This window comes from Pocillopora verrucosa, chromosome 11, assembly GCF_036669915.1.
Source record: "Pocillopora verrucosa isolate sample1 chromosome 11, ASM3666991v2, whole genome shotgun sequence".
NCBI classification, from domain to species: Eukaryota; Metazoa; Cnidaria; class Anthozoa; order Scleractinia; family Pocilloporidae; genus Pocillopora; species Pocillopora verrucosa.
Window position 1 is genome coordinate 4,263,058 of NC_089322.1, and position 14,972 is coordinate 4,278,029.

At 39.8% G+C, this 14,972-nt stretch overlaps 1 protein-coding gene across 1 annotated transcript; it reads left to right on the top strand.

Annotated features, from left to right (window-relative positions):
* Nucleotides 1–1,890: 1,890 nt before the first annotated feature.
* LOC131777919 (proton myo-inositol cotransporter-like) lies at nucleotides 1,891–9,547 on the top strand. The gene is made up of 5 exons (XM_059094288.2): nucleotides 1,891–2,311; nucleotides 5,821–5,980; nucleotides 6,494–6,702; nucleotides 7,802–7,925; nucleotides 8,675–9,547. Exons 1-5 carry the CDS (start codon nucleotides 1,891–1,893, stop codon nucleotides 9,465–9,467), a joined length of 1,707 nt encoding a protein of 568 aa, XP_058950271.2. The 3' UTR covers nucleotides 9,468–9,547.
* Nucleotides 9,548–14,972: the final 5,425 nt, after the last annotated feature.

Below are 14,972 nucleotides of genomic sequence, written 5' to 3' on the forward strand. Positions count from 1 at the left end.
ATGTTTCTTTTGACGAAGGGAAAATGTGCAAGCTTTTAGCTCAATGTTCGGAGAAAGGTCGTTTTTGAACCTTTTCCGCGATAGTCGAACACCGCTAGATTCAGTAAGAGTCAACCTCATGACACTAATTTATTTTATTGTTCAATGCCCAAGTGTTGGGATGACATGGTACAGTTCGAGTTTGTTATTTAAGATCCTTCAACAGTCAATAATCGTTAAAATTAGAAAACAGGATTGAGCTCGATGAAACAGTCTCCACTTTTGTTCAGACGAAGACAATGTTGATTTGCATCTGGAAATAAGCTGAGAGTTCCAATAGTTCAGAATAGAAACATTTTTTCTGATCATAGCCTTTACGAACGACTTTTAGTAGGAGTTGTTACTTCGTCCTTGTTCAGAAACTTTTTAATGTTATTTAATTAGAATATCAGACTGAGTTATTTTTGTGACTGGACGCAATAGTCACCACTATTGTTATGACGTTTCGTATCAATGTTGATTCGCATCAGAAGAAACAAAGATTTATTGTTACAATTTCAATCGTTCGAATGCAGTAGTGTGTTCGCATCCAATTGTTGCGTATACTGTACCACTCGCTGTAATAAATGCGGCAGGATTGGAACGAAATGGCTGTTTTTTTTTTTACCTTTATTGAGGAATGTTGTGATTGAAAAGAACATCGACCGAAAGCTTGCAAATAGAATTAGTTGTTTTTAGAGGATCCGTACCTTGCGAACAGGGCGGGCCTGAGGCAGTTTTTAAGTTAGTGATAAATATCTTTGTATGTCGTGCCTCGCCCAACGTTCCGCTTGTTTGCCGCACACTAGAAACATCTGATCGCCTTCGAAACCTGGTGAAACTTTCTCCACACGGAAATCATTCGTTAAACACTGATTTGACTTAGACCTTATTACGTGATTATTTTAAAGCAATCACGCTTTTGTGAAAGAAGCCGACCAAACTTAGTGCGTCATGCATATGAAACAACTTCAAAGAAGTCGAACACTTGGTAAGAGTATCGAGAAGAAGCCATTAAAGGAAAGTTCCAGTGAAGCGAAACCAAGAATTCCAGTGTGCGTGTATATTTTCACTTTCTTCGCCGCCATTGGAGGCTTTGAGATGGGATACAACTTCTCGGTCGTTTCCGGAGCAATGATCCTTATAAAAGAAGAGTTTCATTTGTCGACATTTTGGCAAGTGCTCATCGTGAGCGTAGCTATTGGTACAGCGATAATGGGAGCTTTGCTAGGAGGTTTTATGAATCAACGATGTGGGCGGAAACCCCTACTGTTAGCTTGTGCGATGGTGCTAACGATAGAAGCCGTGGTGGAGGCAATTGCTACATCGAGAAATGTTCTACTCGTTAGTAGGCTCATTGTCGGGTTTGGAATAGGTAAGTGAGAAAAATGAGGTTTTCCGTAATGTCTGTAAGATGCAACTCGCTGTGCAACATATGCATATTTGCAAATATGCAAATCGCTGTAAATCACTGAATCAAAACGGGTGTCACGAAAGCTGACCTGAAAGACCTGAGACCTAAGATCCTTCGAGAACTAACACCTCTCGAAAACTAAGACCCCTCGAAAACTAAGCCCCCTCGAAAACTAACACCCCTCGAAAACTAAGACCTCTCAAAAACCTTTTGGGTACGGGATATTTCAATTGGTAATTTTTGGCAATTAAGTCGGTGATAAATATTCATATATGTCGTACCTTGTCCAACGTTCCGCATGTTTGCCGCATGCTAAAATCTTCTGATCGCTTTCGAAATCTGGTGGAACTTTCTCCACACGGGAATGGTTAAAAACTTGTTTGACTGAGACCTTATTACATTTGATTATTAAAAGCGATCACGGTTTTGTGAAAGAAGTCGATAAAACTTAGAGCATCATGGATATGGAACAACTAAAAAGAAATCAAACACTTGGTAAAAGTACCGAGCAGGAGCCATTAATGGAAAGTTCCAGTAAAGCGAAACCAAGAATTCCAGCCTGCGTGTATATTTTCACTTTCTTCGCTGCCATTGGAGGCTTTGAGATGGGATACAACTTCTCGGTCGTTTCTGGAGCAATGATCCTTGTAAAAGAAGAGTTTCATTTGTCGACATTTTGGCAAGAGCTCATCGTGAGCGTAGCAATTGGTACAGCCATAGTGGGAGCACTTCTGGGAGGTTTTGTGAATCAACGATGTGGGCGAAAACCCATGCTGTTGGCTTGTGCGATGGTGCTAACGGTAGGAGCCGTGGTGGAGGCAATTGCTACATCGAGAAATGTTTTACTCATTGGTCGGCTCATTGTCGGTTTTGGAATAGGTAAGTGAGAAAAAATGAGGTTTTCCCTAATATCTGTAATATGCAACTCGCTGTGCAACATATGCATATTTGCAAATATGCAAATCGCTGTAAATCACTGCATCAAAACGGGTGTCACGAAAGCTAAGACCTGAGACCTAAGATCCTTCGATAACTAACACCTCTCGGAAACTAGTACCCCTCGAAAACTAAGACCCCTCAAAAACCTTTTGGCTACGGGATATTTCAAAAGAAAGAAGAAGCCAAGGTGATCGTTACACCCTGGAGGAGTTACAATTTGGAGATCGTGAATGTTACTTGAAGTGTTTACATGTTGGTTACTGAGCTTCAAAATTAAACGTTGAATCTAGATAAGTTAACTTTTTACTACTAAATTTACACTATTTAATTCAGAAAGAAAAAGTGAGCTTTCTGGCAGTTTTTAAGTTGGTAATCAATACTCATATACACCTTGCCCAACGTTCCGCATGTTTGCCGCATGCTAGAAACTTCTGATCGCTTCGAAATCCGGTGAAACTTTCTCCACACGGGAATCATTCGTTAAACATTCGTTTGACTACGACCTTATTGCATGTGATTATTAAAATCGATCACGCTAGCAAGCTGGTGGTCAAGCCCGAGGCAATTTTTAAGTGGGTGATAAATATTCATATATGTCGTGCAGTGCCCAACGTTCCGCATGGTTGCCGCATACAAGAACAATCGCTTTCGAAATCCGGTGAAACTTTCTCCACACGGAAATGGTTAAAAACTTGTTTGACTGCGACCTTATTACATTTGATTATTTAAAGCGATCACGCTAGCAAGCTGGTGGTCAAGCCCGAGGCAATTTTTAAGTGGGTGATAAATATTCATATATGTCGTGCAGTGCCCAACGTTCCGCATGGTTGCCGCATACAAGAACAATCGCTTTCGAAATCCGGTGAAACTTTCTCCACACGGAAATGGTTAAAAACTTGTTTGACTGCGACCTTATTACATTTGATTATTAAAAGCGATCACGCTTTTGTGAAAGAAGTCGACCAAACTTAGAGTGTCATGCTTATGGAGCAACTTAAAAGAAATCAAACACTTGGTAAGAGTATCGAGCAGAAGTCATTAATGGAAAGTTCCAGTGAAGCGAAACAAAGAATTCCGGCCTGTGTGTATATTTTCTCTTTCTTTGAGATAGGATACAACTTCTCGGTCGTTTCTGGAACAATGATCCTTGTAAAAGAAGAGCTTCATTTGTCGACATTTTGGCAAGTGCTCATCGTGAGCGTAGCAATTGGTACAGCGATAATGGGAGCTTTGCTAGGAGGTTTTGTGAATCAACGATGTGGGAGGAAACCCATGCTTTTAGTTTGTGCTATGGTACTAACGGTAGGAGCCGTGGTGGAGGCAATTGCTACACCAATGTAGATATGCAATATTTGCAAATACGCAAATAGCTGGAAATAAGTTCCGTGAACTTACCGAACTTATTTCCATCTATTTAGACAAAATTATGGCACATATCGTCAAAACTTTACCGTCTTACATTAAGGACAGCCAACACGCACTTGAAATTTTTCGTGACTTTAGTTTCCTCGATCAAAACAAACTTATTTTCACTATGGATATAACATCTCTTTATACTCTCATTCCCAATGACGAAGGTCTCCAGGCCCTCAAACATTTTTTCGATCATCGCACTGCTAAGGAACCTAGCTCTGAAACACTACTCCGTCTGGCCGAACTGGTACTCACACTCAATTGCTTTTTATTCGGTGGTAACTACTACAAACAAACTAATGGCGTGGCCATGGGTACTAAAATGAAACCCAGCTACGCCAATCTTTTTGTAGGTTTTATCGAACATCAATTTTTTTAGTTAATACCAGGGCCCTAAACCTGAACTCTACGGCCGCTACATTGTCGATTGCATCGGCGCTACCTCCTCTACCAAAGAGGAGCTCACTCAATTTATAACCGCCGTCAATTCCTTTCATTCGGCTCTTAAATATACCTAGGAAATTTCCGACACTTCTTTGGCTTTTCTAGACTCAAAATTTCAATTGAAGGCAACGGTTTATGCATTAGTGTTTATACTACAAACCTACAGATTCACATTTTTACTTGTTGTATTTATCTTCACATCAATCACAAGTCAAGAACTCCATACCTTTTTCACAGTTTCTCAGACTTTGTCGTTTATGTAGTGACGACTCTGATTTTTCCGAAAAATCAGAGGCAATGTGCCAGTTTTTCGATAAACGTGGCTATCCTGTTTTTGTCGTTCAAGCGGGCCACCACCGTGCCCAACAAATTGATCGACAGTCAGCACTACAAACGGCTGAAAAAGTCATTTGTTGTGGTGCAGAAAACTTTAGGTCAAAGTTTTCGATGGGTCTTACTTCTTATAGGTTTTTCTCATAAGCTCAAGAACGGCGACAAGTACCGTAATCAAAGGCTCCTTTGAGCACAGGCGCCTCAAACTCACGTTTCGAGAGAAAGAAAACGATTTTTTCATGAATTATAATCCATTAAAGCGCCACACGTTGTGTGGCCCCGGGTTAAGTTTCGAGAGGAACCGTTGAGAATTTGAACACGTTGTATATATTTATACGATTGATTGCTTCTGGTTACAATTGGGTCTTTCTATTTAATAATATCTGCTCCCCCTATACAATAAACTAGCCTTTGCTTAAAATTAGCCAACACAAGTAGATGAACTATAAATAATCCTGTAGACACATGCGGTCATAGACTGCCTATTTTTATCATCTTTCCAGTAAGCAAAAATAAATGATTGCTTTTGCTCCTAAGGTCTATGCCTATTTTATCATCATACTAGTAAGCAAAAATAAATGAGCCCTTTCACTTCTAACATCTTATTAGTAAATCTCCCTACTGTCTGACATACAATTCTTATGATGTTAGTTTGGAGAATTAGTTATTGGATCAACTAATAATTTCCTAATGTTTAATTTTCTTAATTCTCATCACTTTGCCACTTGATATCATGGTATTGATATTGTGAGGAGAAATTCTGTCTTGGTCACTCGTGCACTTATAAGGGTTAAAGGGATTGTAATTTTCCCTTGTCTTTATATCATCTGTTAACACTTCATCTCCCAAGATCTGATTGTTCACCCTCCTCTCTAAGTGCTACACATTTCCTTTTAATTTAGTTGCAAGAATCTGGTGTTAGATTGAGGAAAAAACATTTTCCTGATAAGTTTGAGTATTCTCTTTGGGTATTATAGGGAGAAGTCATGTATTAATCACTTCCAGGAGTTAAAGGGTCAAGTGGAACCATATTAAGCAGTGGGTTGTCAGTGTCCTGAAACTTTTCTCTTTAATCACTGTATATTTCACTAGGGAGACCTCTAAATACAGGCTTGACTGTAATTGATATTCCAAAAGTATTCTTCACCTTTAAACAGCTATTTTGTACCCTTAAAGAGGTGTATATTTTTGACATTTAAGTGTGTAAATTTAAAATGAATCACAGAGCCCCTTTAAATGTTCTGTGTTGTTTCTCACAGGGGGAGTATCAGTCACAGTCCCTGTATATATTGCTGAAACAGCTCCGTCAGACATAAGAGGTGGTCTTGTCACTGCCAACAATATTTTTATCACTGGGGGCCAGTTTATTGCTGCTGTGGTTGATGGTATTTTCAGCCCTTACAAAAGAACAGGATGGAGGTACTTAAAAACTTCTCAATAATTTTGGGTAAAAACACCAAGGTAGATAATTCTCTTGATATTCATTTCATTTTACAGAGCTTGAAGCAAATGTTCCAATTTCATCGGGGGAGGGGTGGGGTGTTAGAAGGCTCCAGGTCTTACACTTTAGTTTCCAAAATGTAGTAAGTTTCTGCTTAGATTCTAACTTCTTATTTTTATTAACCCTTTCACTCCCAAGATCTCATTAATAATTCTCCTCACTGTCTGCCATATAATCCTTATAATGTTAATTACGAGAATTTGGTTTTGGATTAACTTTCTATCCCCCATCGGATATTTTTCTTTATTCTCATGACTTGCCTGCTCGATATTGCATTAATATTGGTAGGAGAAATTCAGTGTTGGTAACTCATGGGAGTTAACCCTTTAACTTCCATCCTGTTGTGGCAAGTAGACTATAACTTCCCTCCAAAATTCCTTCTTTATTCTGTTGTCAGAAAATTTTGCATTTTTTTCTTTCTCTTTTCATAGATTTATGCTTGGTTTAGCAGCAATACCATCCATTGTTATGTTCTTTGGATGTCTTGTGCTGCCAGAAAGTCCCTCCTGGCTTCTTAGCAAAGGGTTCTCTCAGGAGGCTAAGAAAGTTCTGGTCAAACTGAGAGGCACAGACGATGTGAACGATGAGCTTTTAGCGATACAAAGTATATGTAAAGAAGATGAATCACTTCACAAAACTAGTAAGTGGTAATGATAGCGGTAATATTGTGGCCTAACATCTCTGTTACCATTAATTTGTGAGAAAAGGTGTACAATACATTGCTTTTGAGGTCATGACTAACAAGTTAATTTTGCTACGTCTAACAGCCTTAAGTCATGAATTCACACATTTTTTAAAATGTTATTTGATAGTCGACTTGACTATGTCTGCCCTTATGTAGCAATATTTAATCCTTTCATATTTATATTTGATTTAAACTTATTTTCTGTTAAATTTAAATTTCACGACTAAAATTGAAGTAAATTTAAAACATATTCCTTGGTATACCTTATTTCCTTTCCAGCAAACCAACTACAAAATCAAAAAAAGTCTAAGGAATCGAAGCGTATTGAAGTCGTTCAGATATTCCGCCAAACGAAATGGCCGCTGATGATGAACATGTGACATAGTCACGTGACCCTGGTCGAGCTCGCCTCAGGAAGATCAAATAGAATTTCGCAGTTTAAATCAAAGACAAATTTTGTAACTTTCGATAAAATTTTAAAAGTTAAAATTTAAATGAATTCAAAGGAATGTTATTATATTACTAAAGGAGCCCATTACCTGGAGCCTCCATACCAATTGTACCCTTGAGTCAACCCTGTCCCGTATCTCTTTATTTTTAGAACTGAGATGCGTAGGGGGTTCTTTAATTTCCCGTGAAAACTCGCTGACGTTCGGACAACACCCTTAAAAAAATGGTGTTCTCGAAAAACTTTCGTGCGGCCTGCATGTGACATAAACAATAGAGCACCGCAGCTCTCTTATGATTGGTTATTATGTAAACACCCGCGAAAAACCCCGTGGGAGGTGCTTCTAAAAATAAAAAGATACGGGACAGGGTTGACTCAGAGGGTAAGTATGGAAGATGGAAGCTCCGGGTAATGGGCTCCTGATTACTACTAAATAGTGTTAAACGCGTTTAAATAGGAACTTGTTTTAAATTTAAATAAATTTTGAACGCAAAGTTTAAATTTAAAAGAAGATAAGTTTAAATAAAAAAATAATATAAGAGGATTAACTAATGCTACACATGGACACGCACAGTCATTTTAAGTTATTTTTATTTCTTTTTTTAGAATCATTTTCCTTTAGTCAAAGCACAACATTTCAGATGGTGGCAACCAAAAGTACAAGGAGAGCTCTCCTGGTGGGCTGTTTGTTGCAGGTGATACAACAATTTTCGGGGATCGATAGTATTATGTAAGTGAAAACTCCTAATGAAAACTTGATATCTGTTAAGTAGAAAATCGAAGTCATGTGGGATGCGCCATAAGCGCGCATGCTCCAACAGTGATCTCCTACATAAAAACACACACAACTGAATACAAACCTTTACTGACACTGAAATGGACATTTACGTTAAATCTTCCAAATTCTTCGTCGCTTACTTTAAAAAGAATTTTCCTCTTTCTATTTTTTGTCCCAGTCTTGAAATTTCCCTTGAGTCTCCATAAACGATTGCTAGCCAGCCGACTAAACTTTTAATTTTTCTCGACCAATTTTTAATTTAGGTTGTTAAATAGCGACTTTGAAAGGAAGTTTTGCTTGGAATCTAGGACTGACCACTTGTTTTCACTTAAAAACATTAAAAGTGAACTTATATAAATTTGCATGATTCCTAGGGCATTTATTGCTTCTCTATTCCTAAGCACTACACGAGATGAAGAGGTTCGACTTTATCTTGCAGAGCGGGCGAAATTTTGAAAAGTCAAAGCTCAATATTTTCTTGTAGCGGCAGCAAAGGTTTGGGACAGAAAGGAATTTGTACTCGTGGGGTGAGCGACAGTTATAAGGAGGGAGAGGATAGGAGGTGCGTCTTTCCCCGCCCCTCCCCCGTACGATTCACTCTAACTCCAAATCAAACTTTCCGATTGCAAGCTTGTAACGTTAATTCGCCCCAAAGGTTGCTTGTAATGCAGGCAAATTCAGAGTTTCCATGTTATTTCCAGGTACTACAATGCAACGATTATACAGATGTCTGGTATACAGGGAGACCAGTTGGCCATCTGGTTGGCTGCGGTGGTCGCATTCGGTAATTTCGCTTTCACCATAATTGGAGTGTTTCTCGTAGAGAAGTTGGGACGTCGTAAACTATTACTCGGGAGTCTTGCGGGGGTCAGTCTTAGCTTGTTTCTCCTGGGTGGGGCATTTTACATGGCGAAGCAACACGATGCTGCGATCACATTTCACGAGAAAACGCCGTCCGAGGTAAACAGCAGCAAGTGTTCCGCGACTGGGTACTGCCTAGATTGTCTCACAGAAAACTGTGGATTTTGTTTTGCTAAAGACTCTGCCAACAATCCTATAAATGGTTCTTGTGTTCCAATCAATGTATCTTCTAGTGATAACACGGCTGCATTTGGTAGATGCAGTCGCAAGGATCATTCAGTAACATGGTCGTACCAAGCTTGTCCATATAAGTATGCCTGGTTAGCAATTGTAGCTCTTGTTTTATATATATCTGCGTTCGCTCCGGGGTTAGGTTCAATGCCATGGACGATAAATTCCGAGATCTACCCCCTGTGGGCCCGTAGCACAGGAAATACGTTTGCTACAGCAACGTACTGGACATGTAACTTGGTGATTTCCATGACTTTTCTCCCTCTAACTGAGTGGATTACGCGTCACGGTGCATTCTGGCTGTACGGGGGAATTTCAGTTTTTGGCTGGTTGTTTTTCTTTGTTTATCTTCCTGAAACGAAAACGAAATCATTAGAGGAACTGCAGCATTTATTTTCATAGTATACAATAACAGTTTTGAATTTTGATAATTGAATTTTTTGTTGGAACGTTAAAATGGTCTATGTGATGGAACGATTCCTTATACTGTACCTTAAATTTTGTGGGAAACGTTAAAGAAGACTTCTCAACTTGACGACATATTTTGTTCTGCCTATTTGTGCAGCTCTTGATGGTTGAACAAGTTCTCCTTGTCATCACCTGAGGAAATTTCCAGGGAACAGTGCAGAGATTATGCATATTGATGTTAGGGAGTAAAGGGTTAACAGTTTGGGCGTTTTCAAGTTTTTATTAGTAATGCAGCTATCGCTCGATATCAAGTTTTATTATGTAACCTTTGGAATCGATGTGAATAATAACCTACGTGTAGCTGTACCCTCCCCCCCCCAGGTGATACGGAGTGGAGGGCGAGGAGGGTACGGCTACACGTAGGCTATGTGTTTAGCCTCACTACGTTTTTATTATTCAGTTGCGCCATCTTATTCTATGGCTATCTTAATTTTGTAAAGGCTATCGTAGTTTCAATTGCTACCCTTGCAGGAGCAAGATCAAAGTAAGCCTGCTCACTATCTTTTAGTAATCATGTTGTTACGTTTACAAGATCTATGTTCCATAAGTAGCCTTGATATGTGTGTTGTACCCTAGCTACTATTAGTTTACATAAGCCTTTTTTATCGTTTTTCCTTTTAGTTCAAACCATACAACCACAACTAAAACTTGGCAACAATCACAAGTACATCCGATTTCTACTTTTCATTCTGTTTCTCATTAGCATTTTTCCAATAAGTATTCTGATTGTTTTTACGTGGTTTTTCTGAAATTTACTCAATGTGGGTTCGAGTGTTATCAAGCTCCTGGGGTTAACTTGCCCTTATGCTAATGTAAACGGGGCTTTGATCCTGGAAAGTCATAATATGAAAGTAATAATTAAAAGGTGAGACTGTCCCGAAAGTTTCTAGTCACTGCTGGTGTCCTAGCGGATATGGACCCCCCTAGATTTGGACCCCCCGATCCAAATCCGCTAGTGGATATGGACCTCCCTCCGCAGATTTGGACCTCCCAACAGAACTGAGTGAAAACATCATCCTTGACGTTCTCGTAGAAATAGATAATACTTTAAGTTTCAGTGCGTATTAAAGTCTGTTTTTAACTCAAGATATGCGTATTGCCGATGCATACGAACTGGCAGCTAGAAATGACCCGTCGGATGTTTCTTTTGACGAAGGGAAAATGTGCAAGCTTTTAGCGCAATGTTCAGTGAAAGGTCGTTTTTGAACCTTTTCCGCGATAGTCGAACACCGCTAGATTCAGTAAGAGTCAACCTCATGACACTAATTTATTTTATTGTTCAATGCCCAAGTGTTGGGACGACATGGTACAGTTCAAGTTTGTTATTTCAGATCCCTCAACAGCTAATAATCGTTAAAATTAGAAAACAGGATTGAGCTCGATGAAACAGTCTCCACTTTTGTTCAGACGAAGACAATGTTGATTTGCATCTGAAAATAAGCTGAGAGTTCCAATAGTTCAGAATAGAAACATTTTTTCTGATCATAGGCTTTACGAACGACTTTTAGTAGGAGTTGTTACTTCGTCCTTGTTCAGAAACTTTTTAATGTTATTTAATTAGAAAATCAGACTGAGTTATTTTTGTGACTGGACGCAATAGTCACCACTATTGTTATGACGTTTCGTATCAATGTTGATTCGCATCAGAAGAAACAAAGATTTATTGTTACAATTTCAATCGTTCGAATGCAGTAGTGTGTTCGCATCCAATTGTTGCGTGTACTGTACCACTCGCTATAATAAATGCGGCAGGATTGGAACGAAATGGCTGGTTTTTTTTTTACCTTTATTGAGGAATGTTGTGTTGTGATTGAAAAGAACATCGACAAAAAGCTTGCAAATAGAATTAGTTACCAAATATGATACAATCGATGCTTAAAAGGAAAGTTAGGTAGGGGGGTCCAAATCTGCGAAGGGGGGTCCATATCCGCTGTGACACCGGGTCTAATTATGCTCCTGTTTGATATGCTACGGTTCTTTTCAAAGCTCGTCGGTAATTCCTCCCATCTTCTCTATCGTCATCAAGTGTTCTTTGACATCTTTGTTTTCAGAGGATCCGTACCTTGCGAACAGGGCAGGCCTGAGGCAGTTTTTAAGTTAGTGATAAATATCTTTATATGTCGTGCCTCGCCCAACGTTCCGCTTGTTTGCCGCGCACAAGAAACATCTGATCGCCTTCGAAACCTGGTGAAACTTTCTCCACATGGAAATCATTCGTTAAACACTGATTTGACTTAGACCTTATTACGTGATTATTTTAAAGCAATCACGCTTTTGTGAAAGAAGTCGACCAAACTTAGTGCGTCATGCATATGGAACAACTTCAAAGAAGTCGAACACTTGGTAAGAGTATCGAGAAGAAGCCATTAATGGAAAGTTCCGGTGAAGCGAAACCAAGAATTCCAGCCTGCGTGTATATTTTCACTTTCTTCGCTGCCATTGGAGGCTTTGAGATGGGATACAACTTCTCGGTCGTTTTCGGAGCAATGATCCTTATAAAAGAAGAGTTTCATTTGTCGACATTTTGGCAAGTGCTCATCGTGAGCGTAGCCATTGGTAGAGCGATAATGGGAACTTTTCCTGGAGGTTTTATGAATCAACGATGTGGGCGGAAACCCATGCTTTTAGCTTGTACGATGGTGCTGACGATAGAAGCCGTGGTGGAGGCAATTGCTACATCGAGAAATGTTCTACTCGTTGGTAGGCTCATTGTCGGTTTTGGAATAGGTAAGTGAGAAAAATGAGGTTTTCCGTAATATCTGTAATATGCAACTCGCTGTGCAACATATGCATATTTGCAAACATTCAAATATGCAAATCGCTGTAACTCACGGAATCAAAACGGCTGTCACGAAAGCTAAGACCTAAGACCTAAGATCCTTCGAGAACTAAAACCTCTCGAAAACTAAGACCCCTCAAAAACCTTTTGGCTATGGGATATTTTAAAAGAAAGAAGAAGCCAAGGTGATCTTTACAACCTGGAGGAGTTACAATTTGGAGCTTGTGAATTTTACTTAAGGTGTTTACATGTTGGTTACTGAGCTTTAAAATTAAACGTTGAATCTAGATAAGTAAACTTTTTAATACTAAATTTACACTCTATTTAATTCAGAAAGAAAAAGTGAGCTTTCTGGCAGTTTTTAAGTCGGTGATAAATATTCATATATGTCGTACCATGCCCAACGTTCCGCATGTTTACCGCATGCTAGAAACTTCAGATCGCTTTCGAAATCCGGCAATTTTTTTTTTTCAGTGGGTGATAAATATTCATATATGTCGTGCAGTGCCCAACGTTCCGCATGGTTGCCGCATACAAGAACAATCGCCTTCGAAACCCGGTGAAACTTTCTCCACACGGAAATGGTTAAAAACCTGTTTGACTAAGACCTTATTACATTTGATCATTAAAAGCGATCACGTTTTTGTGAAAGAAGTCGATCAAACTTAGAGCGTCATGCATATGGAGCAACTTAAAAGAAATCAAACACTTGGTAAGTATACCGAGAAGGAGCCGTTAATGGAAAGTTCTGGTGAAGCGAAACCAAGAATTCCGGCCTGCGTGTATATTTTCACTTTCTTCGCCGCCATTGGAGGCTTTGAGATGGGAAACAACTTCTCGGTCGTTTCTGGAGCAATGATCCTTGTGAAAGAAGAGCTTCGTTTGCCGACATTTTGGCAAGTGCTCATTGTGAGCGTAGCTATTGGTAATTTTTGGTAATTAAGTCGGTGATAAATATTCATATAAGTCGTACCTTGTCCAACGTTCCGCATGCTTGCCGCATGCTAGATACTTCTGATCGCTTTAGAAATCTGGTGGAACTTTCTCCACACGGAAATTGTGAAGAACTTTTTTGACTAAGACCTTATTACATTTGATTATTAAAAGCGATCACGCTTTTGTGAAAGAAGTCGATCAAACTTAGAGCATCATGGATATGGAACAATTGAAAAGAAATCAGATACTTGGTAACAGTATCGAGCAGGAGCCATTAATGGAAAGTTCCAGTGAAGCGAAACCAAGAATTCCAGCCTGCGTGTATATTTTCACTTTCTTCGCTGCCATTGGAGGCTTTGAGATGGGATACAACTTCTCGGTCGTTTCTGGAGCAATGATCCTTGTAAAACAAGAGTTTCATTTGTCGACATTTTGTCAAGAGCTCATCGTGAGCGTAGCAATTGTTACAGGCATAGTGGGAGCAAGTGTCGTGGCACTAAGGCCTCGTCCCTGGTCAGGAGAACAGTCTTGTCAATCTCCCCCAAGTGTCGCGGCACTGAGGCCTCGTCCCTGGTCAGGAGAACAGTATTGTCCATCTCCCCCAAGTGTCGCGGCACTGAGGCCTCATCCCTGGTCAGGAGAACAGTCTTGTCCATCTCCCCCAAGTGTCGCCGCACTAGGGCCTCGTCCCTGGTCAGGAGAAGAACAGTCTTGTCAGTCTCCCCCAAGTGTCGCGGCACTAAGGCCTCGTCCCTGGTCAGGAGAACAGTATTGTCAATCTCCCCCAAGTGTCGCGGCACTGAGGCCTCGTCCCTGGTCAGGAGAACAGTATTGTCCAGAAGCCAAGGTGATCTTTACAACCTGGAGGAGTTACAATTTGGAGATCGTGAATTTTACTTGAGGTGTTTACATGCAGGTTACTGAGCTTCAAAATTAAACGTTGAATCTAGATAAGTAAACTTTTTAATACTAAATTTACACTCTATTTAATTCAGAAAGAAAAATTTAGCTTTCTGACAGTTTTTAAGTCGGTGATAAATATCCATATATGTCGTACCTTGCCCAACGTTCCGCATGTTTACCGCATGCTAGGAACTTCAGATCGCTTTCGAAATCCGGCGAAACTTTCTCCAAACGGAAATCATTCGTTAAACACTCGTTTGACTACGACCTTATTGCATGTGATTATTAAAATCGATCACGTTAGCAAGCTGGTGGTGGTCAAGCCCGAGGCAATTTTTCAGTGGGTGATAAATATTCATATATGTCGTGCAGTGCCCAACGTTCCGCATGGTTGCCGCATACAAGAACAATCGCCTTCGAAACCCGGTGAAACTTTCTCCACACGGAAATGGTTAAAAACTTGTTTGACTAAGACCTTATTACATTTGATCATTAAAAGCGATCACGCTTTTGTGAAAGAAGTCGATCAAACTTAGAGCGTCATGCATATGGAGCAACTTAAAAGAAATCAATCACTTGGTAAGAGTACCGAGAAGGAGCCATTAATGGAAAATTCCGGTAAAGCGAAACCAAGAATTCCGGCCTGCGTGTATATTTTCAATTTCTTCGCCGCCATTGGAGGCTTTGAGATGGGATACAACTTCTCGGTCGTTTCTGGAGCAATGATCCTTGTGAGAGAAGAGCTTCGTTTGTCGACATTTTGGCAAGTGCTCATTGTGAGCGTAGCTATTGGTAATTTTTGGTAATTAAGTCGGTGATAA

What these genes read in the sequence shown, in the direction of transcription:
- LOC131777919 (XM_059094288.2), top strand. Translation starts at nt 1,891, where the DNA reads ATGGATATGGAACAACTAAAAAGAAATCAAACACTTGGTAAAAGTACC. An exon ending in TGAATCACTTCACAAAACTA is followed by an intron (nt 6,703 to 7,801) that starts GTAAGTGGTAAT and finishes TTCTTTTTTTAG; the next exon opens with AATCATTTTCCTTTAGTCAA. An exon ending in TCGGGGATCGATAGTATTAT is followed by an intron (nt 7,926 to 8,674) that starts GTAAGTGAAAAC and finishes TGTTATTTCCAG; the next exon opens with GTACTACAATGCAACGATTA.